General features: G+C 37.9%; 1 protein-coding gene across 7 annotated transcripts in view; it reads right to left on the bottom strand.

Annotated features, from left to right (window-relative positions):
* Positions 1-24,716, bottom strand: part of MYBPC1 (myosin binding protein C1) — a 104,320-nt gene that overhangs the window by 13,368 nt on the left and 66,236 nt on the right. For 6 of the 7 annotated variants that reach the window (XM_070947633.1, XM_070947634.1, XM_070947632.1 and 3 more), the window contains 11 exons: positions 23,113-23,246; positions 20,421-20,580; positions 20,228-20,332; positions 19,057-19,245; positions 15,931-16,065; positions 11,965-12,051; positions 9,617-9,784; positions 8,251-8,339; positions 6,497-6,692; positions 4,516-4,655; positions 1,554-1,713 (listed from right to left, as the gene is read on the bottom strand). In XM_070947633.1, coding sequence (XP_070803734.1) covers positions 1,554-1,713; positions 4,516-4,655; positions 6,497-6,692; positions 8,251-8,339; positions 9,617-9,784; positions 11,965-12,051; positions 15,931-16,065; positions 19,057-19,245; positions 20,228-20,332; positions 20,421-20,580; positions 23,113-23,246 — 1,563 coding nt within the window. The remainder of the gene's footprint in view (positions 1-1,553; positions 1,714-4,515; positions 4,656-6,496; positions 6,693-8,250; positions 8,340-9,616; positions 9,785-11,964; positions 12,052-15,930; positions 16,066-19,056; positions 19,246-20,227; positions 20,333-20,420; positions 20,581-23,112; positions 23,247-24,716) is intronic. The other variant, XM_070947635.1, reaches the window with a different exon arrangement.

Genomic DNA, 24,716 nt, shown 5'->3' on the forward strand with positions numbered 1-24,716 from the left:
CAATTGCTACCTATATAAGAACAAAGTTTATCAATAAATTGTGGAACTGTGTAATACTTCAGATCTGATTTGTGAAAGCAAATCACATGCAAATGTAGTGTGTGCTTCTAATTCTTAAAAACAGCAATTTTATTTGCTGGGTCATGAAGCTAACCTCTGCAGCTGACCTATAATCCTGGGAAGGGATGCTGCATAGTACATATTGTTCAGTTGTCTGCAACCTACTTTATAAACTATCCATAATAAAAGATGCATCATCGAAGATTTCTTCCTTAAGGGTTCTAGAATATGAGTTCAAAACTTTTTTCATCACATTTATAGATGACACTAAATATAAAGAAATTGAACATGGACCTTTGAAAATTTTATGTTTTGTGGACTCATAATCTAACTGCCTATAATTTATACAGATTTTCTTTTTTTAAAAAAAAAAAATCTTTCTTGCCCCTTGTTTTTGTTGGGCAGGATTAAAAAGGAAGAAGTATGTCATCTAGAACCTCAAAGAATATAAATGAGATTAGAGGAAAGAAATGTTTTTGATTGGTTTGACATTCTGATGGGCTAGTAGCTGTTTTCCACCATTGTGTCCTTCACCTGATGAATTGCAGATTATCTTTCAAGAAAAGAATGAAAATGTACTATCGCTGCCTAAAATGTGAACTAACCACATCTCTTCTCCCTCCAAGGTAGCAAAACACCGTGTTTAATGTATACTGGTGTTTTGAATGGATGCAAGGCTGAAAATTTCTCTTGTACAGGCAACATGAATTAAATGTCCATAAGATCCTTAAATCTTCCTTAAAATAGAGTGGTAGGGTACTTAAATAGTTTCGAACAAAGTGATGTTATTGGAAAAAATTAAGTCACTTTCCTGACCATATTTCTCTATGCAAAAGAGGTCAGTAGTCATAAATGATTTTTGCTTGATATTGATAATTATGGTACATTCAATTCTACTAAGAACCTACAGGACAATGTTATGCAAAATCTACATGGGATGTCTTGCTTCCAATCAGTATTTTTGCAAATTAGATATAATACCTATACTTTTTAGCAGATGGGATGCATGAAAAAAACCTCAAGTAATGTTAACATTTTTTTCTCTTCCAAATGTGTTGGAAGAGAATGTTACTGGTCAAACAAGAACAGTCTCCGTTATTTTATCCTTTCCCTCCAAATTGTACCATATATATATATATTTTAAAAAAGAATAAATTATTTTCAATGTTTACTATTAACATGATTGGCTATGCTACATAATCGTGTGGTTCAGTGGTGGGTTGCCCCCTGGTTCGCAACAACCGGTAGTAAAACCGGCGGGAGGCCCCGCCCACTGCCCCGGAGGTCATCATCGGCAATCTGCACATGCGCAGACACAATCCCATTGCGAACCGGTAGTAAAGGTAAGTAGAACCCACCCCTGGTGTGGTTACTAAAACTATGGCATCTTAATATAATTAATAGATTAATATAAGCCTCCCATATCCCTTGTAGCTGATTTCCATTGTCATATTTGTGACAGATACTTCAGGAATTTCAGAGTTTTAGCTAACCATCCTTAGCAATCACAGCACTTTCTTTTGTTCTTGTGGCATCTTCACTGAGGCCACACATATTTTCAGAGAAAATGCGGAAGAAATACTCGTTTCCGATTACAAGTTCAGTAATAGTAGCAGCGGTCCGGTGATAATGTTCAATGACGGTGTACCATTCCTGAAAGATAGAACAAATTAACATGAGCTTGTAACACCATAAGAGTTATGCACTCAGGGGTAGCCTGACTGAGACATCAATCTAGAAGTACCGTGTTTCCCCGGAAATAAGACCCTATCTTATATTTTTTTGAACCCCGAAATAAGCTCTTGGCCTTACTTTTGGGGAGGTCTTATTATTTTGGGGCACGTGGAACAAGATGGGGCTCTTCTTGCTATCTTACCTGATTTTCAGCTCTGTCTCCCTAACTCTAACTAGAGGAAATGGCGGGTAATGGCTGTACATGTGTTTAATTATTTTCGGGGAGGGTTTATTTTTGGGGACGGCTAATTTGGGGGGGGGGTTATTTTAACACATGCACTCAAAACCCCGATTGGGCTTATTATTCAGGGAGGTCTTATTTTCAGGGAAACACGGTATCTCTCTGTATTATGCTGCAGCCTGAAGAATGACTGTAATTTTATAAGCAGCCTCTCCCATTGAAAGAAAATTGAGACATGCAATATTAAATAAAGAAATTTATCTGTACATTTAAATTCAAACATATGGAATAGTAATATAGAGTGCAGTATTGCAGGCTAACTCTGCCCATAGCCTGGAGTTCTATTCTGATGGGGTTGAAGGTTGACTCAGCCTTCCATCCTTCTGAGGCTGGTAAAATGAGGACTCAGATTGTTGGGTGCAATATGAAAATAGGGCTTCAATATTATAAACCACCCAGAGAGTGCTGTAAAACTCTATGGGGCAGTATATAAGCCTAAATGCTACTGCTATTGCTGTAGATCAGGGGTCTCCAACCTTGGCAACTTTAAGCCAGGTGGACTTCAACTCCCAGAATTCCCTAGCCAGCTTTGCTATAGCCTAAAGTCTGACTCAACCCCCCACCCCAAGAACATGCAAATTATTATGAAGTAGTGGCCAAAATTTGGAAACCTTTTGGGAAAAGTGTATTTTTGAGGTTTGATGGCTAATAACACCACTTTTTTTTGGAGTAGTACCATAAAATTATATATATATATATATTTAATTTGATTTATATGCCGCTCTTCTCCGGAGACTCAGGGCGGCTTACAATGCATTAAGCAATAGCCTTCATACTTTTGTATATTTTATACAAAGTCAGCTTATTGCCCCCACAAACTGGGTCCTCATTTCACCTACCTTAGAAAGGATGGAAGGCTGAGTCAACCTTGAGCCTTGGAGAGATTTGAACCAGCAGTAAATTGCAGGCAGCTGTGTTAATAACAGGGTGCGTAGACCACGCGTCAAGGCTCTCTCTCTATATATCTCTATATCTATATATATCAATGGAAAGATAATTTAATCAAGAATATAATGCTTTTCAACCTTTGTTTGAGAGATAAAAGTGGCTTTTTTTGTGGAATTCTAGATTTCAGGCCAAATTCCTGCAGTCTGCGCCAAACAGTCCTTGCACTCAACTTTACATGGCATTGCGCCATTTCATCTAGTATACACCCAGATGATTTTCTTCTGTCACGTAGGCACAGTCTTTTAATTCTTCTATCATCACTTGCTGTTGTGCACCTTTTCCTGTCTTTACCAGTGTGGTTTTGTTATATCTCTTCAAAAACCTAGAAATGCCACCTTTGGTTAAATTTCCACCAATTTTTCTTCTAATTTCTTTATAATTGTAGCTTTGTTCACTTGATAATACTATTTTACATCACTTTCTGGGCGACCAATCAACTCTTTGCACCATTACTTTAATTTTATTACATTTAACAAGCTCACTAAATGAAAGAACACAAAAAATCCCAACCAACTTGATAGCGATCACATAACACACTGACAAATGTCCTCCTCTCGGCTTCAATACATGACATCAATAACTGAATCCTACTGTGATCTGATTGGCTCATTATCAAAACAAGATGACATCTGATTGGCTCTCTAAACACTCATGCTTATTGGCTAAAATCAGATGAAGGAAAGCTACCTGATATCAACCTAAGCAACCTGGTTATTTGGCTATAACTTTTCATAGAATACAGATAATTGAACAAACTCAGACAATGTCGGCTGGCGACCCCCAGGGGGAGAGCCTTCTCTGTAGTGGCACCTGCCCTCTGGAGCGACCTATCCCCAGAGATACGCACGATACCAGACCTCCGGACTTTTCGTCGGGCCCTTAAAACTCACTTATTTCATCTAGCCGGGCTGGCTTGATCCCATCCTTTCGGTTTTAATTTGTAATTGATTTTAATTGGACTGTTTTAAATTGTGGGCCAAAATCATTTAATATCTTTTAAACTGTTTTTAAATTTTGTATGCTATGTTTTATCTTGGCTGTTCACCACCCTGAGTCCTGCTGGAGAAGGGCGGTATAAATATCAAATAAATAAATAAATAAACTTCGTTGCATTACATTCTTGATTAAATTATCTCTCCATTGATATATAATTTTATGGTACTATTAAAAAAAAAGGTGTTATTAGCCATCAAACCTCAAAAATACACTTTTCCCAAAAGGTTTCCACAATTTTGGCCACTATATATATATAAAGAAGATACACAGAAACAAATATGGTAGCTTTAATAATGAGGCTGTAATGAATCATTTGAAGGTAACAATGCCAGGAACGAAGGCAACCTGCCAAAGATACTTGTCGTACACACAAGGTCTTTTATAACAGTGTCAGTTTAAAACACATTTAAATGGCAGATGTTCCAGTTTTCAAAAGTCATTTAGATTCACAAATAATATCAGTGTTCCAAGGCAGCCTTCCATGTGAGGACCAGGTGGCTTATCCTGAGATTCGCCATGTTAGAAAGTCTACCTACCATACTCTTTTTGTCTGCTTTTTGAATTGTGTAACCAGTAATGTTGGCATTGCCATCATCTTTTGGTGGTGTCCATTCCAAAGCAACATTTTCTCCCCAGACATCTGCAATTTTTACTACTAGGGGTGGACCTGGACGATCTACAGCAGAAAGAGGAAATATTAACAGTACAGGTAAAAGTCATTTTTCCAGCTTGTCTCAGTTTGGCAGGTTTTAATGTTTTTTTAAAGAGTGTTCCAAGTTTATAATTTTTAGGTGGCCAAAAGTTTTGTAAGGTGGTGAAGGGAAACAATAATAAGGATATAATAAATAATACTAGAATATGATATACTGGTATACTAGATTCTGTAACCATTAGGTTCCTGTAATACATATATGCCTTTGTATTTGTATCACATATATTATGCCTTTATATTTGTATCTCCTGTAACAAACATATTCTGTTATTAGGCTTCTGTAATGTATCAGGTATTTGTCAAACATATGTCCCTGCCATTTGACCTGAACCCATATCAATCTTCTTCCTGTTTTTCTTGTGCCATCTAAAAGCATGGTACGTTATCTCAGTTGAAACTACAGCCATCAACAAAGGGATAATTTACACCTCAGCCCTAATTTATGTTTGATCTGGATAAACTCCTGCTTTCCAGAGTCAGGGGACCAAAGTGGCCAATTGAGTAAACAAAGAAATGCTCAAGATGACTAATTGGGAAGTTTCTATTCCCCCTTGCAGGGCAACAAGGAATACACAAACCTAAATTAGGAGGCCAGAATTGGGTACTAAGCTGACGTCTCTGAGGGTATAAAAGGACACCATACCTTCCCCAAGGTGTGGCTATTTCCTCGCATGCATTGTATCTGTATGTTCTGGATATAGTTCCACCCAGTATTTTGTTTTTGGCCATAAATAAAATCTGTTTTTTTGCAAGCCTCGTCTTGAGTCTCTCTTTTTGGCATTCTGGTGACTCAAGTGTATTTTGGGACCTTACAGTGGCATTTCCTTCATGTGACTTCTCCCTCTATTTCTGAGTGACAGCTCAACTTTTCACACTGCTGTAAGTGCATCTGCAGACAGTTAATGTTTTCAGGCTCAAAAAATTTCACTCATGTTTCACTACATTTAACTCCCTCAGTCACATTCTATGCAACACGGCTTTGCTTTTTAAAATTTATTTTACTTTATCAAATGATTTTCAGCCCAGCTTGTGGAAATAGCAGCAAGATACCAAAAAAGTATTTATTAATCTTTTGATGCTGGGATGGCCAAGAACTGAAGGTTAGGATAGTCAAGCTATTGCTACTAGGATATTGTCAGCTTCGCACTGAGATATCATAACCTGGTATATGATTATAGTGTCCTGCCTGAGCAGGGGGTTGGACTAGAAGAAGGTCCAAGGTCCTTTCCAACTCTGTTATTCTGTTAACCCTTTTCCGGTGACATCTGTAACAACTCATGATGATGTCAAAAGGACATCATGTGTCATGGCATTATCACATAAATGATACCATAGCATATTGACTTTAGGGATATTTGTAATGACGTATGTAAATTGCACCATTTGTGTGAGACTTCATTATGCATGTGTCAGAATTTGTCCTTCTGTGCCCCCTGAAGACATCTTTGGCTTCTCCCCTCAGAAACTATATTTGTTACAGGCAAGACTATGTTTTAACTGTTAGATTGTAGGCCTTTCATATCCAGAGGAAATGTAGCTTTGGTCTTAACTCTGGTTTGTAGGGGCCATAGATAAGAAAGATATGGTAAGGATCATAATGTAGCTTATTTCAAACTCTTAAGTTATAAAAGAGGCATGGAAGACTCCAGACTATGGACTTAATCCAGCCCTCCACAATTTCTTATCCTTTTTATCCTGCTCCCTATATAAAATAGCTTCCATTTATGTTATGTTAAGACCAAAGTGTTGAGAAAGTATTATAGCTAACAGGCCATATTCTACTCCGGTTGAATTTCAATACATACCAACTATTTGAATGTCTATTGTGGCTTTGTCCACGAGGTTATCTACTTTGACCTTCATGTCATATTTCCCAGAATGGCTCCTCTCTGCTTTTCGGATGAAGATGATGGAATCATTTTCACTGTTGCGGATATTAATTTGGTTCTTGTCTACGTGGGTACCATTTTTCTTCCAAGATACTTTTGGTCTTGGCCTTCCCTATGGAAGGAAAAAACAAACAAACCACCAGACATGTATCGGTTGAGATATACTCCTTGGTTATTATTTCCTTTTAAAGATATTCTTTAAATATGTGAGCTGATGATTGAATTAAGCAGATGGAATATAGCAATAAAACTTAGACTTATATACTGCTTCATAGTGCTTTTACAGCCCTTTCTAAGCGGTTTACAGAGTTAGCATATTGCCCCCAACAATCTGGGTCCTCATTTTACCCACCTCGGAAGGATGGAAGGCTGAGTCAACTTTGAGCTGGTGAGGTTTGAACTGCCAAACTGCAGCTAGCAGTCAGCTGAAGTAGCCTGCAGTGCTGCACTCTAACCACTGTGCCACCTCGGCTCTTATATGGGTATAATGTTTAGCTATCAGTTTTTTCTAAACTGGCTCCCTTCAGTTTGTGTCACTGTTATAGCGTTTCTCAACCTTGGCAACTTTAAGTTGTGTGGACTTCAATATCCAGAATTTTCCAGCCAGCACAGCTGGAGGGTCCAGGAAGAGGACCTTCCCTGCCATTTTTTCTGCTCTGTGGAATATCCTCTCCAAGGAGGTGAGGATAGCCTCCTAGCCTTTCAAAAGAGTTTGTCCTAAATCTTGTATGGGGCTCCCAGAGCAGCACACAACCATGGGAGTGACTGGAGCCTTAAAGCTCCCTCTTGCCTTTTAACTTTTAACTTATTTTAATTTTGTTTCTACTTATTTTTAACTTTTACTTAACTTTAACTTTTACTTACTTTTAACTTACTTTTAATTTTTTTTTCCTACCTGGCTCCTCCTTCTAATATACTGCATTTTTATATGATTGTTATGCTTTTAACTGTATATCACCCCAGTGATGAAATTCAATTTTTTTTACTACCGGTTCTGTGGGGGTGACTTGGTTGGCCTGTTGTGTGGCTTGGTGGGCGTGGCAGGGGAAAGATACTGCAAACTCTCCATTCCCACCCCACTCCAGGGGAAGGATACTGCAAAATCCACATTCCCTCCCCACTCTGGGACCAGCCAGAGGTGATATTTGCTGGTTCTCTGAACTACTCAAAATTTCCACTAGCGGTTCTCCAGAACCTGTCAGAACCTGCTGAATTTCACCCCTGTACCACCCACTCTGAGAGTGAGATGGGCACCTAATTCCTAATTTTGGTAAATAAAATAAAAATAAATCAATGACCTTGTCAAATTTACCCTTTGGGAGACTATTAGAATTAATGAAAATTTAAAAATGGGCCGTTCTTTCATGTATAGAGTTGGACTATTCTATGACATCGAGTGAGAATTAAAGGCACTTAAAGTTGCTACTCTGATTACAGTTGAATATCTTTGTAAACGTATTGCAAATAAATCGATCAGTATTATAATTCCCATATTTTGAATACAAGGATTTTTTAAATCATTTGCTGCCATTTAGCAAATATTGAAACTTCTTAGAACTTTTTCAAATATAGAAGTTATCAGAGCAATTGTATTAGTTAGACACACAGCACCTAGTATTAGATGTAGACCCATATACATATAGACGCATAAACACTCGTGCATTCCTTACATGAAAAGGAATAACAAGATTCACAGCTTCTCCAACCCTTCGGATATAAGTTTGCTTTAAGTGTCTCGGCAGACGAATCTTCGGAGGTTCTTAATTTAAAGAAAGGAATTTGTTTCTTAATTCATAAGATCAAAATGTGGCAATTGAAGACCAAATATGGCTTTTTCAGGCTTGTCCTCGGCATGCATTATTTCCAATGAGACAGAAAGATTTTATTACAATTTATCAGGATATTCAGACAAAAGGGATTCATTAAAAGAGGGAACCCTGACCTTTAGCTTCAATCCCCTTTTATAGTTAACATAACAAGGAAATCTGAAAGAGGAAAGTTGATTGGACAGGATAATAGCATACATGTTTATTAAAATGAGGTCTGACATCTGAAAAGGCATAAATTGTAAGGAGAAAGGTTGCTTAGAGCTCACAAAAGACATAAGTCAGACTCCAATTTGTACTAACAAACTTTTTTTTTTACCTGGAGCTAGTCTCCAGCTTGTTTATCAGTTTAGGAATGCTAAAAGCCAATATACCTGAACACCATTTTAAAAAAAAGAGAAAATAAATTAAATTAAAATATAAATTAATTATGTTAGTTAACAAATTACAAAACCCATGTCATTGGTCCCTCACTATGTATAGAATTTTTTTCCCCATTGGAAATCAAAGCAATGGGCAAAGAAAGATGACACCGCTATAAGGCAAGGAAAAATAACCTTTAACAATGCTTATATGACTGTTGTGGTCCGCTGGAGGCCTGCAGAACTGGCAGCAGAGTCGGACAGTGAGGAGGCTGGGGAGGAACATGGGCCAGTCCTGGAGTCTGGGGAAGGCTCGGATAAGAGCTCTGCATCGGAGGCAGAGAAAGGGTCATCTGGGAAGTACGTGCTGCCTCAAGAGCCTCCAGAGTCGGACCTCAGTGAGGCATAGGAACAGGGGGAGCCTGTTCCCAGTGTGCACATGCGCAGAGCTGCCAGAAGGCAAGAACAGTTAAAACAAAAGGGGCAAGGAGTAGGGCTTGGAGATGATTGGCCCCTCCCATAAGACTTAAAAGAGGAGCAAAGGCACATGGGCCTTTGCAGGAAGCAACGTTGTTCATTCGGTTCAGTTTAAAATCGGAAGCTCTGTTTGATTCTGGACTCCGTGTGGTTTTGCCAATTAGGTCTTTGGCAGAGTGTCAAGGGAGATAAAGGTGGGTGATTATCAGCCTTATCCTGAAGGATTCTTTACAACTATTTGGGACTCATCTGTGAATGAACAGAATTCACAGCTGTTCAAATAAAAGAGGTTTTTGGGACTATTCGTATGTTTTACTGACTCAGGAAGCCTAGGTCAGAACAATGAGTTACAAATAAATGATGAGGCTCACCTATAACTTCTTTAACTAAAATAGGCTGTGGATGCAGCCGGGGCTCACTCTGGCCTGCAGCATTTACTGCTTTTACTCGGACAAAGATTTTTGATCCAGTTGGAAGATCAGTGATGGTGAATTTTGTTTTATCTGTTAGATCTGGATTGGCCACAATCCATTGTTCCGCTAAAGTGGAATAAAAACAGAAAGACAAAGAGAAAGAAAAACATTCAGAATTACATAGAAAGACAGATTAAATATGGTTCTTTTTTATTTAAAGTATATATTGGATATATCATGGAATTTTACACTTTTGTGGTCAGGTCATTAGCCCCTATGATGGTGCAATTAGAAGAAATGAATGTTACTAGCCTCCAAAGAAGAATCAATAGACGGAGACAGACAAGCACAAACAGACAGACGGTCAAGAAATAAGAATTATAATCCTGAAGGCCAGGCCATCAATATTATTATACTGTCTTTTTAAGAGAAATGTTAATATGCAAGCAATGTAATAATTGTCAGTTGGAAAAACGCATTTCCACATGAAATCTATCCAAATTCTGGATCTTAATGATTTCCTGATTTTTTTTTAAAAAAGAAGAGGTTTCCATATTAATATATTTGCACTCTGTATTGTACTTCGTTATATTCACAAAGAAAGCTTTGCTGATTGGTCAGCAATCCCTCCCTTCCCCCTCCACATTTTGACAGTATTTTCTTTCAATGAAATGCCAAAGTTCCAAAATATCCTGCAAATCTTTGTGTACTCTGAGCAAGCAGAGTAATCTAATTTAATCCTAGTATAAATATGTTGTGTGTTAATGTAACCCCTGCAGAAAATGCTCATGTATATCTTCCAGCAAGCAAATATTTCTCAATTTTCAAATGTTATTTTGCTATTATCAGCAGTATTAAGTTTAGAAGACTGCATGAAAACTGAATTAATTTATCTGGACATTGCATAAACAGCTTATTTTTACGTGATGCAAACTGTGATTTTATTATAAGTTTATTAAAAATTTTAAATGAAATATAAAAGAGAAACTAATATTTAGAACAAAGAAAGAAAATTTAAAGAAGAAACTTCCTATTTTCTTTTTAGCAAATATAAGTGTAAATCTCTTATTCTATCATTACAACATGATTTTCATTTTTCTCTGTAATCAATTGTTTTTATTATCATCAAAACCATGGCTTTTATCTGAATACAGGCAACCAATTTTACTGACACGGACAACAGAAATACAAAGACAACATAAATCTCTTATACAGACAAAAACAGTTTCGAAGGCCTCAGCTAGCAATGTTGTTAAAAAAGTTCGTTTGATACCAAAAGTACATTCTATGGTAAAGTAAAAAAAAGAAATAGCATTCAATACTGTTTAAATAATATCTTCTTGCAGAAAAAAGACTCATGCTATAAAACAGGGGTCTCCAACCTTGGCAACTTTAAGACTTGTGGACTTCAACTCCCAGAATTCCTCAGCCAGCAAAGCTGAGGAAGTCCACAAGTCTTAAAATTGCCAAGGTTGGAGACCCCTGCTATAAAAGACCTTTTGTGCTTTAGTACCTGGGCCATTGGATCCGAACCTGTAAACCAGGGTTTTTCAACCTTAGTCGTGTGGACCTCAATTTTTAAGAATTTGCCAGGCAATTTCTGGAAAACTTCTGTCCACGTTCAAATTCCATCCAATCTTTCTTACTTTTCATTTTCCACTTACAAAATAATAATAGCAACCTTGGGAAGGACTCAATAGGTGGATAAAAATTCCAGATCTAGTCTAAATAACTGGCTGACTGTGTGACCAACCATAATAATGATGCATCTCATAGAGATCCTATAAAGGTATGAGCTGAAAACCAGTGATACGTATTAAAGTAGAAATTCAGCTCCTTGATCGTTTCCCAGGTTTTCCAAATTACATTGATTTTATTGGAATCTACCTGCCTATCCATCTATTTCTATTGCTCTTTCAGTAAGAATATTTAAATATTTTGCGTACATTACCCTCCGGATTATGGCTTGCCTCCAGAAAGTCAGCATTACATACTTCTGTTGGTAAACCTGATTTGGATTCATTTTTATTAGAGACATCCATTTTCAGACAAGCATAACATAGTTTGTTAGTACTCTCTATTAGTAAGTACCCAGACACACATACTGCACCTTGAAGAGGAGCTTGTGATGATCACAGAGTTGATAAGACAGTAAAACCAAGTGGGGCACCAGCAACTCCTTTAGGATAAAACATTGTTTGTATTTTCCCCCCAGTGTTTCAGCTCCAACCACTGATCAAAGGAAAATGGTACAATGAAAAGAGGCGAGAAAGAAGGGATGAAAAAGCTTGATGCTGAACACTCACAGGGTTTGGGTGTCTTCTCTTCCGTCTGCCCTGGGCCCCCGGCTGTGTCATCACTAATATTTTGCTCTGAACCAGAGTCAGAGGAACCTAAATGATTTGGAAAGCACAGATGGGGATTTACGGTGATAGGCAAATGTGCCTTTTGGACTGGTATAGCTGAGCATCCATAGAATCAGAATCAGAAATCAAGACAGTTGAGAAATGTGTAAAAAAAGAGATAGACAAGAGGAATCCATTCAGAAAAAGAGATTTAAGAGGAAGAGAAAATTAAAGCATACTCCAGGATAAGCAAGAGGAAACTGAAAGAAGAAGAAGAAGAAGAAGAAGAAGAAGAAGAAGAAGAAGAAGAAGAAGAGGAAGAGGAAGAGGAAGAGGAAGAGGAAGAGGAGGAGGAGGAGGAGGAAGAAGAAGAAGAAGAAGAAGAAGAAGAAGAAGAAGAAGAAGAAGAAGAAGAAGAAGAAGAAGAAGAAGAAGAAGAAGAAGAAGAAGAAAGATAGATATACATGGAGGGATATATAGGTTTAAGATGGTTGGCAAGACTACTGGCATGGCTATCGTTGAAATCCATTGGTTATCAGGAACTCAGGATCTGCCAATACTTCTTGCTGGATAGTTGGCATCTGCAGCTCTCTGCCTTTTGCATCTTGTACTTTGCATTGAATGTATGGAGGATAGGTGTGCCTTGAACCTTCATATTCAGGATGTGGACAATTAGCGCTGAGGCATGTCATGAATCTGACAGCCACAGAATTGGTACAGTGATCCCAACAGAATCCATGCTTCTGTTAGTGATTCCTTGTAGCAGATAAGAAAACAATATTTTACCATATAATAATTTTTGGAACAAATCAGATGATTGTGTGCCAGTTTTTCCACCGAGTGATAGGTTTAGAGGAAGTATCATATAGATATATTTGAAAAGTAAATGCAAGAAAAATACGGGGATCTCTTTATGATAATGTTTTTCACTAGCTGAAGAACACTTCTGTGTAACATCTACCTCTAAATTTACAAAAATAAGTTTATTTTTACTTCATCTATTTTTCATTGTTGATAATCCGTGACAAAACAGGAGAAAGGGATAAGTTTGCTCCTTTATTTTCAGTTCTTAAAAACTATTCATTCCATTCTTGTGATGTAAATACTGTTGTTTGATCCTTTGAAGCTATTTACGTAGGTCTATTTAGAATATGACAGGGACGTGGTGGCTCAGTGGCTTAGACGCTGAACTTGTCGATCGAAAGGTCGGCAGTTCAGCGGTTCGAATCCCTAGGGCCGCATAACGGGGTGAGCTCCCGTTACTTGTCCCAGCTTCTGCCAACCTAGCAGTTCGAAAGCATGTAAAAAATGCAAGTAGAAAATTAGGGACCACCCTATTTCGTGGTCCGTGCACCTTTGGCGTTTAGTCATGCTGGCCACATGACCTTGGAGACTTTTTCGGACAGCGCTGGCTCTTTGGCTTTGAAAGGGAGATGAGCACCGCCCCCTAGAGTCAGGAACGACTAGCACATATGTGCAAGGGGAACCTTCACCTTTTATTTAGAATATAGTACTGCTTCCGATGAAACAGTATATTTTATTAACTTTTATTTTTATTTATTTATTTATTTTTCATATTTGTATACCGCCCTACTCCCGAAGGACTCAGGGCGGTGAACAGCCATAATAAATACAAATACATATAGAAGTTAAAAACTATTAAGAAACAGATTAAGTAATTTAGGCTCAAAGATTAAAAAACATCCAAATTTATCTAAAGAGGTTTAAAACCCAATTTAAAAGCCAGTTTAAAAGCCAATTAAAAAGGGAGAGTTAGGCCAGACCAGCTTGTTGGAATAGAAATGTTTTCAGGGCACGGCGGAATATGCGTAAGTCTTGGATGTTTCGTAACTCCGGGGGAAGCCCGTTCCAGATGGTAGGTGCCCCCACAGAAAAGGCTCTCCCCCTGGGGGCCGTCAGTCGACATTGTTTGGCCGACGGCACCCTGAGGAGTCCCTCTCTATGGGAGCGAACTGGTCGGTGAGAGGCTATTGGTGGCAGGAGGCGGTCTCGTAAGTACCCTGGTCCTGAGCCATGGAGCGCTCTAAAGATAGTAACCAAAACCTTGAAGCGCACCCGGAAGACCACTGGGAGCCATGATTTTAAACAATCATGATGTTTGTCTATTTTTCTAAGGTTGGTTTTGTATATTTGAAAAGATTATTTTTTTAAATAAAATTTGCCTTTGATTAAAGTGGTTCTACTAATTCCCCATTCGAGGGGAACAGGCAATCAAGAGAGAAAAGCAGAGAAAAGAGAGGTTGGTTGATAGAATAAATAAGTGTAAGCAAGAAAAGGTAGAACTGAAGAAATGGAGTTGAAAGATTGACAGTTAAAGAAAAAGATTGCTGAAGATCCAAGTAAGAGATTAAGTTTCATAGAGAGATTAGTGGAAAGAAAAGTTCTGCAGGAAAGAAGATGAAGAACACAGAAATCCAGATACTAAAAAGGACAAACAAAAGAAACAATGCATAACAAGAGATATAGCAAAGTAAACAAAAAGTATTATTTAACCTTTTAGATTGTTCTGTTCTAAAACATTACAATATATACACGAGTAACATTATTTTTGTGTCTGTGTATTTGCATGCATACATGTACACAGACAGTATATACGTAGCATGTATAATTTATATCCAGATATGCAAAGGTAAATATAATATACAGGCTGTATACCACATTTGTTTGTAAAATATATCATTATTGTATTTTATCCAAGGTAGGTCATGTCAAAATGGCAGATACAATCTACATTTGAGTGTTTAAGCTCTTTTGTTTCTTGATGCACCTAGTCAGCTTAATAAAATATTACTTACTTGCTTTTTTAAAACGTAATTTCTATTTTTAAATATCAATTCCATATGAGTATGGCCAGCAATATGGGAAGAAATTTAAACTCCAGTAGGAGAGAAATCTTTTGCCTACCCAATGAACCTAAATGATACTTTCTCTTTTTCAAGGTCAGGTCTGGAAAAACTATTTCTGTTTAGCTAAAATAATTAGCAAAACAACACTTCTTACTTTTATAGCATACAATATTTTACATCTCTGCTCTAAAGCAGACACATTCCAGATAAGTGGCTTAAAATTGCCTGAAATACTTTGTTCAGCAGAGCCATGTTGACAGGAAAAAACAAAAGATAGAGATCAGAGCTGTTTACTTTTAAATACTTGCTAGGAAGAAATGATAAATCATTTGTTAAGGGGAGTGAGATATAAATTGGAAGCTATTAGCTATGTTCCAGCTGTGTTCTCCATTTTTCTGCAGTTTGCTGTATATTCTACTTTAGGAAAATTTCCCAAACCATCTGCTAAATTTTTTATGAATCAGGAATTGTATATGCTAACGACCCTCATAAATCAGTTAACATTAGATTTATGGAGCCTGAGATTTCTGAATTATTATTGAGCTGTTCCATAAAAGTAGAAGCAACAGAAGCAGCAGCAGTAATAATAATAATAATCAAACACAACATGTTTGTATTCCATTCCATTCCTGCCCTATTCCATAAAATTTCTAGCTGATTATTGATCTTTACTTCAGATCAATATCTTTTCTACTTAGACTAAGAGTTTGGGAGACATTTGAGAACAATTTGGAAGTTACAATCTGGTCAGTAGCTTGACACTCATAAAAATCCAACATGGTTGTCTTGTTGTCCTAGTGGTTGTATAACCACTGGGACAACTCATCCACAGCCAGATGTTTTCACTGATTGAGAAATTGTATAGAACAGAACATTACATAGCTTACTAGTTACTTAAGAACTTCTGTGGTGAATTCAACACAAATTTTGAAAGGGTCTTTTTAATTTACTTTGGAGAATCTTTATATTTTACATACATTGACTTATAAAACCAAAGCTGTTATTGAATAGAAAAAATTGGTATATTTTATCTTTTGCATGAAATATGATTGGGACTTACTTCCTTCAAAGCAATACTCTATAACATAACCATCTAAACCTGCAGCTCCAATCTGATCTGGTGGTCGCCACTTCATGGTAACTGTAGTATCAGTGACAGAGTCAACTGCCAGACAGGTAGGAGGGCTTGTGACAGCTAAAAGCAACAAAAGAGAGTATTCACATTAGCCTAACAAATTTAACAGATTAACAGAGTTGGAAGGGACCTTGTAGATCATCTAGTCCACCCCCCCCAAGCAGGAGACCCTACACCATTTCTGACAAATGTCCAATCTCTTCTTGAAAACCTCCAGTGATGAAGCTCCCACCATGTCCGAAGGCAAGCTGTTCCATTGGTTGATTGTTTTCACTGTCAGAAAATTTCTCCTTATTTCCAGGTTGAATCTCTCCTTGTTCAGTTTCCATCCATTGTTTCTTGTCTGGCCTTCAGGTGTTTTAGAAAATAACTCGACTCCCCCATCTCTGTGGCAGCCCCTCAAATATTGAAACACTGCTATCATGTCTCCCCTGGTCCTTCTCTTCACTAGACTAGCCATGCCCAGTTCCTGTAACCGTTCTTCATATGTTTTAGTCTCCAGTCCCCTAATCATCCTGGCTGCTCTTCTCTGCACTTTTTCTAGAGTCTCAACATCTTTTTTATAGTGTGGTGACCAAAACTGGATGCAGTATTCTAGATGTGGTCTTACGAAGGCTTTATAGAGTGGTATTAGTACCACATTTGACCTTGATTGCATCCCTCTGTTAATGCAATTTAGGATTGCATTGGCTTTTTTGGCTGTCACTGCACACTGCTGGCTCATATTTAACTGGTTGTCCACTAAGACTCCAAGATCCCTCTCACAGTTACTGCTATTAAGCCTGGTTTCACCCAGTTTATATATGTACTTTTAGTTTTTCTTGCCTAAGTGTAAGACTTTACTTTTCTTAACAAAATGTTTATTTGACAGGAGCCAAGGTGGTGCAGTGGTTAGAGTACTGCAGGCTACTTCAGCTAACTGCTAGCTGCAGTTCGGCAATTCAAATCTCACCGGCTCACGGTTGACTCAGCCTTCCATCCTTCCGAGGTGAGTAAAATGAGGACCCAGATTGTTGGGGGCAATAGGCTGACTGTAAACTGCTTAGAGAGGGCTGTAGAAGCACTATGAAGCTGTATATAAGTCTACGTGCTTTTGCTAAGTGCTATTAACAAAATATACATAATATCTTGTAGGTCACTAAACAATTTTCATGCTCGTTATATTAGTTAACAAGCGCATGTAATACTTTCAGTGTCGTATTACTAATCTAAATAATTTTTGCATTAGGAAAATACAGATGATAATACCAGCTCGTTATCTGTATACTTCTCTTGTTTTCATTAGAATAGGTGATATTTAGAAACATTGAGCTCATCTTCTGCAGTCCCTAACATAAACAATTAGAAAAATCTGATCTCTCAAAAGAAATACCACCTTAAAATCATCAAAACACAGATAAGAGGAACGAAATGGCAATGTGAATGGAATAAGGATTAGAATGGGGATGACTGTTAAAATAAAGATGAGGCATATAGACAAAAGTTAGCACAGGAACAACTATTAACCTTAGAAATGGTAAATCGGGTACTATTGAGAAGTACCCGACCAGGTACTATTGGAGACCAGGGGTCTCCAACTGTGGCAACTTTAAGACTTGTGGACTTCAACTCCCAGAGTTCCTCAGCCAGCAAAGTAGGCTGAGGAACTCTGGGACTTGAAGTCCACAAGTCTTAAAGTTGCCACGGTTGGAGACCCCTGGTCTAGACCACTGTTTTTAAACCATGGTGACTTTAAGATGTGTAGACGTCAAGTCCCGGAATTTGCTTTCAGCCGGCAATTCTGGGAAATGAAGTCCATGCACTTTAAAGTTTCTGAGATTGAGAAACAGTGAACATATGATCCTACACAGGTCTGTAATATCTTCTGATGAAAAATATGTCTTGATTTAAAAAATAATAATGAAGCTGCAGCCAATATTGAAACATCACAGTAATAGCTCTGTTTAACATTGGTCAACTTTATTGGTAAAGGGATTTCTTTCTGATAGTATTCCAGTATGTCAGACCAGACCAGATCATGACTGCAACATCAAGTGAGAAAGATTAATTTGTTTTCCTGCTTCCTATTTCTAAAGAACTCTGAAGTCTTCTCTGAAATTGAATTAAATCAACTATCTTTCTGCCTGGATTTTGTGTGAATGAATATCTCCTGTATTTTTAATTAATTTCCAGGGTGCTACAGTACTGTATTGCAATAAAACCATTTATTATTATTATTATTATTATTATTATTATTATTATTATTATTATTATTATTATTATTATTATTATTTATTGGTTAATCTTTAGTGAGATTCACAGCCTTTGAGGCTGGTTAATAGCTCAGCAGCTCGAGTCCTAACCAAGGACCTAGGAACTGTTAAGGTATCGTCGGAGGATGTAAGCTGTTCCGAGTAAGGTGGTTTTTTGTAGAGTCAAAATGTTCAAGTCCGGCAAATTTAGAATTTCTAAATAGCGGGGTAGCCCTTTGGGTATTGCTCCGAGGGCTCCAATTACAATCGGGACAACACACGATTTCTTTTTCCACAGTCACTCAACTTCAATTTGTAAGTCCCGGTACTTTGTGATTTTTTCTTGCTGCTTATCTTCAATTTGTGCATCACCAGGTATTGCAATGTCAATGAACCATACTTTTTTCTTTTCAACTATTGTTATTATTATTATTATTATTATTATTATTATTATTATTATTATTATTATTTTATTAGTCCAATTTATATGCCGCCCTTCTCCGTAGACTCAGGGAGGCTTACAATGCATTATAGCAATAGCCTGCATACTTTTTTGTATATACCTGTTTATTAGGGCTTTCGCCCCCCCCCAAGCGGTGTTGTTCTATATAAAGTTGGCTTATTGCCCCCACAATCCGGGTCCTCAATTTACCTACCTCGAAAGGATGGAAGGCTGAGTCAACCTTGAGCCTGGTGAGATTCAAACTTGCACTAATTGCAGGCAGCTGGCAGCTAAGTGCAAGCACTTTAGTCCGCTGCACCACCGAGGCTATTTAATAAAAGTTATGCATAATTAAATACATAGATATACTTTACTTACCTAGAGGCACAAAAGGTTTTGATGGCATGCTTGGTTTGGAAGTCCCAATGGCATTGACTGCGAACACACGCACCTCATAGGCAACTCCCTCAATCATCTTTTTGGGCTCAAAAGTTGTTTCTTTAATAAGATCAAAATTTATTCTCATCCATCTGGAGCTTTGCTTCTTTTTCCTTTCAATATAGTATCCTAAATAAATATATGGATAAATATAAAACTATTAGTTGAGGGCTCAGAATTTCTAAAAAGAGCAAATGCAATTGTTATGGACAGGATCTATTTCAGGATCTATTTTTAATTTGTTTTAAATTAATTTTACAACAATAACACAACATACAAAACACAAACACACAATATGTGTTTCTTTTTACGTATCAGTTTCGTTCCTCTTACTTTCTACTTTCTACATTTCCCATTTTTCTCATCATTTATTATCTTTATCGTTCCTTTATTCCCAGTTTTATTCATTTACAGTATTTTACACATTTGTCACATCATTTATTCACTTTTACTTTCCCTAATCTTTATTTCAGGATCTAATCAGGGTCTATCACCGGGGCCAGAAGTTTAGTCTTCTGAGTTTTCAGAAAACCGATTTCACTTGGTCACCTACATGCCATCTAAATAATAATAATATAACTTACACATTTCTTTGAGCAAAACCTCTCAGTTGAAACCCTTCTGTGTCAGGCCTGGAAGCTTTTTTTCGTTGGATCTTCAGACTGCTACATTTACTACTGTAGAAAACTGGGAGTGGGAATTGTATGGAGCCAGGGTGATATATAGTCATAATAACATTCCTTTCTCAGAAAGTCAAGGACATCTTGCCCTACACCTGGATGGCTGGAACTGGGAGGCATCATCAGATGGGACGGTGCTTTGATTGGACCATGTGATGGACATGTGGGGTGTTAGGCAGGGACTTGAACTTTCCTTTGGGTGGGGAAAACCTGGAAGCTTTCAGATTTGGGTTTTCCCAGATGTTCCAATATGACATCTCTAATAAAATGGAACTTTGAGGAAACTCAAGCCTCGGAGTTTTCTTTCATTGGAGGTGTTACTTGGAACCCTGACATTCAGCTTATGAATAGTGTATACTTCCATTTCAAAGAGCCACCAAATAATTCTACAAAATCATTAAAATATCAGTTTCAATGAATGGTCTACACACCTAACAGAGGACATCCGCCATCATAAACTGGAGGTTCCCAGGTCATAATACACCAGTCTTCTCCTATTTCAGTCACATTGGGTGCCTCAGGGGGATCAGGAATATCTGTTGCAATTAGAAGTTTTGTTAGAGCTGAAATAGGAAGGGCATTGGTGCTACTTCAGTATGAAAGCCATGCATTGCATTGACTTACCAACTACTTTTATATTGATGTGGGCAGAGTCTTCTCCAGCTTCATTCTTCAATGTTATTCTATAAGGACCTGAGTCATCTTTTTCAGCTGAATCAATCACCAAACAACTGCTGTCTGGATAATTCTCTGCCCGTATTCTGGATGCAGAATCCATGATCCACTGTCAATCATTTTGCAAAAGAAAACAGGGTAGGAGGAGAAAAATAGATTAAAAAGGTGGGGTGGGTGGGATTAGAAACCACCAGAGGATCGACAATCAGAATTGAATTAAGATAAGTCATACGGAAATTGCACAAATGTAGCAAGGAATTTGTTAGATACTCCATGGACACATTCTTGATACCTCAGGCTTTGTGCTTACTTTAACGATGCTTTTTGTTTTTAAATTTTTTAAAATCAGGATGACAGGCTGGCATGCCATGAAGCAAAGCACCATGCCACCAAAACATCTTTATGTTTAAAGACTAGCTGTGGCTTAACATGTGCCCTCAAGGCTTTCTTAGAACAATTAAAAGTACATGATTGCCACTTTGTCTGGATTTGGAAGCATATCTATTTATTGAGAAAGTGAAAAAAAAAATCACTTGAACTAATAAAGGAAAACTGGAGGGAGCAGGAATCTTACCAGTTTATCTTTTAATAAATGATTTTTTGCAAGAGATATTCCACTTTGCCCAAGGCCCAGATATTATTGAATTCCCCCTGGAAAAAGTACTTGCATCCTTAAAATTTATATCCCTTTTCTTGCATTAAGGAAGCTCTGATGCTGCATGCTAATGTCTAGCAATATTTCTCACTTGCACAGGTAGTCCTTATTCAGTCACCACAATTGAACTGGCAATTCAGTCATTAAACGAAGTGGTCACTAAGTGAAACTGCAACTGTGCGTTTGATCCGGCTTCAGCATTACTTGCCTTTACAGACCTGTGAAGGTTATATATGCCGGGATTGGTTGCAAGATTACTTTTGCATCACAGTTATATTGTAACTGTGAAGATTTGCTAAATAAGGTAGTTCCTAACTGAGGACTACCTGCATTTTCTCATGAGTGTTTTCAAAACATTTAGGAAACAATGGTCTAGCAACTAAGAGGGATAGTAGGCAGTTTTATCTGCTGGGTATGGTAAAAAACAACAACAACCCAACATGCCAATGGTGTGGCTGGAGCTCTGCCTATTTTTTATGCATCAGATGCGAAGCCTTGATTTTTGATGACGCCATCGCAGTAGCCATCTTGGCTTTTTTGACTATTGCCTGTAGACATCCTTCGTAGTTGACTGACATTCACAGAAAGAATTTAAAGAACGTTGATCTATTTTTAACATTTTCCTCATTTTACTGGTTGTCCTCGACTTAATGATCCTAGTGGAGATGCCCATCATGGTTGTAAGATGGTTGTAAGATAGTTCAGAGAACCGGCAAATACCACCTCTGGCTGGCCCCAGAGTGGGGTGGAAATGGAGATTTTGCAATATCCTTCCCCCAGGAGTGGGGAGGGAATGGGGATTTTGCAGTATTCTTCCCCTGGAGTGGGGTGGAAATGGGGATTTTGCAGTATCCTTCCCCTCTACGCCCACCAAGCCATGCCCACCAAGCCACACCATGCCTACCAAGCCATACCCACAGAACCAGTAGTAAAAAAATTTGGATTTCACCACTGAACTGATCTGATTTTATGATATTTTTGCAGTGACCATTAAGTGAACCAATTGTTTGCTATGGGCCAGTTTTGCTGAAGCAAAAATGTAAAATGTGATCATGTGACTATGGGCACTGTAAACGGCTGTAAATGCAGGCCGCTTGCCAAGTACCCATCGTGATTATGGAGATGCCTGTGGCCATTGGAAGTTCAGAACCAGATCATAAGTACCCATTGGGAAGTCCATTGTAACTTCAGTTAACTAACCAATCGATTGTAAGTTGAGGACTATCTGTTTGTCATCTTCCAAAGATACCAATTATCCCTTCTATCCTATATCTTTTCTGGATACCTGTGATATTTTATGAATGGTTGCTAATATACCTAATTATCTGATAGTAGATTGTTAGATGTGATTGCAACTCCAACAGCTTACAACCCCTCCTGAGTTTAGTTCAGATGCATGGTATCTATTGGTAAAAGAGATTCTGAATACTTCAATAACGATAGCACTTAGATTTACTGTATATACCACTTCACAGTTCTTTACAGCTCTCTGTAAAGCATATTGCTCTCAACAACCTGGGTCCTCATTTTACCGACCTCGAAAGGATAAAAGGCCGAGTCAAACTTGAGCCAGTGAGAATCGATCTGCCAAACTCTGGCAGTCGGCAGTCAGCAGAATTAACCTGCAGTACTGCATTCTAACCACCATGCCACCTCTTTCATGCCATTGCATATTTTATTACAACTTATTTAAAAGATTGGACTTAAGAGCCTTGATAGTACAGTGGTCTAAGCACCCTGTTATTAACACAGCTGCCTGCAATTACTGCTGGTTTGAATCTCTCCAAGGCTCAAGGTTGACTCAGCCTTCCATCCTTTCTAAGGTAGGTGAAATGAGGACCCAGTTTGTGGGGGCAATAAGCTGACTTTGTATAAATATACAAAAGTATGAAGGCTATTGCTTAACGCATTGAGTCTCCGGAGAAGGGCGGCATATAAATCAAATTAAAAAAAAAAAAGATGTATTTATTTAAATTACAATTTTACCTTGTCTCCCCTGCTCCACATAACCTTTGGTGGGGGCTCCCCAGAAACAGGAATTTCAAGACGTAATTTTGTTCCTGCGACAACTGTTACAGTGTTATCCTCACCAAGGCCATCAAGGTGAAGCTTCGGAGGATCTGCAAAACCAAGGTACTTAGGAAAACATCTCAAAATTTGAATGTGTGATTGAAGAGACAGCTTTATCTCAGAATGGAGAAACATCTTCATACATACAAAGCCAGAGTTAATGTAATATGCTGAAGAAGAGTTTTGGGAATCAAGCTAAATGCCCCTAACCTTTCTAGAGCTAGTAGCACTAGCTCAGTTATATAGTATCAAATTTAGCAGTCACCCTCTGCCCAAAACCACTTTCCCAGGGAAACTGAATTGTCAACTCAGCCAAAAAACATTTAGAAGGTGAGCAATGATGACAGTCTCTGGGAAATGTTACCAGAGACCAAACATAGGCTCTGAGAAATAGGAACAGTTTGATTAACCCTGTAACGTTAACTCCTGAAAAAAGAAACTATGTACATGAATTACGGCTTTTTTTGGTCTTTCAACCCCCATTGTCTTTTACAGCTCTGCTCACTTATCTCATAGTTACACCCTAACCCTAACATTGACTTCATTAGATACTTGATGTGCTACAGCCACATCATGCTGCTATTTCTAATCATGCGTACACCCTGATTTTCATATAATCCTACACCTTTTTGTGTTTATCTCCAGCACTGCCAATAAACTAATTTATGCTCCAACATACAATAATTGTGTCCTAGTCTCTGGTTTAAACATACCTCTGGAAAAATTCTCATATAATATAGAGGATAGCAGAGAAACAATTTCTACATGTACATTTTAAAACATTTAATATATTCTTTATTATTTTTAAATCGGTTCTTCCTATCTATTGTCCCAAATACTTATTAGCAAACTGATTTGTTCAGATGCAATAATAAAAAAGCAACAATATTTTTAGTTTTAGTGTGCTATAATCAGGACTCCCATTCTATTCCATTCCATTCATTTTCTACTCCATTCCATTCCATTCATTTTCTACTCCATTCCACTCCATTCTACTTCACTGCACCCTCATCTCCACTCTCCATTCTTCACTCCACTCCACTCCACTCCACTCTATTCTATTCTTCCTGCTGCAGCTCTGTTGGGACTTCTCATTGGTATTTTATGTCCAAAATGTCTTACCTAAGTCCCTGGCATCTCTAAGTAGAAATAAATGAGTCAGTAAAATATGATGTGATCTAGTCAGCACTAAATGGACAGTGTGTCCTGGGCTGGAGTTGAAAGGAAGTTAAAAGAAGTAACCAGGTGTATTTTCCTAGGGTGTGAAATCTGGAAAATTACAGTTACTGCATATGTCCAGCTTTTTTCCCCTTCCAAAACTGCCATAAATGAAAAGAAACAAGAAAAGCATTTGATCAGGAGAATTGTGTTGTCGTGTCACTCTGCAAAGATAATTGCACTGCCTCCATGATGTGATGCATTTTGGGAGGCAAGTGTAGCTGAAAGTGATGTGAAGTGAAGCAATGTAACATTTTCACTTCCTTCCCTTTAGAACAAGGGTGTCAAACTCGTGGTCCACG

The sequence above is a fragment of the Pituophis catenifer genome, unplaced genomic scaffold, assembly GCF_029215685.1.
Source record: "Pituophis catenifer annectens isolate HBS135680 unplaced genomic scaffold, rPitCat1.0.hap2 SCAF_7, whole genome shotgun sequence".
In the NCBI taxonomy this organism is placed as follows: domain Eukaryota; kingdom Metazoa; phylum Chordata; class Lepidosauria; order Squamata; family Colubridae; genus Pituophis; species Pituophis catenifer.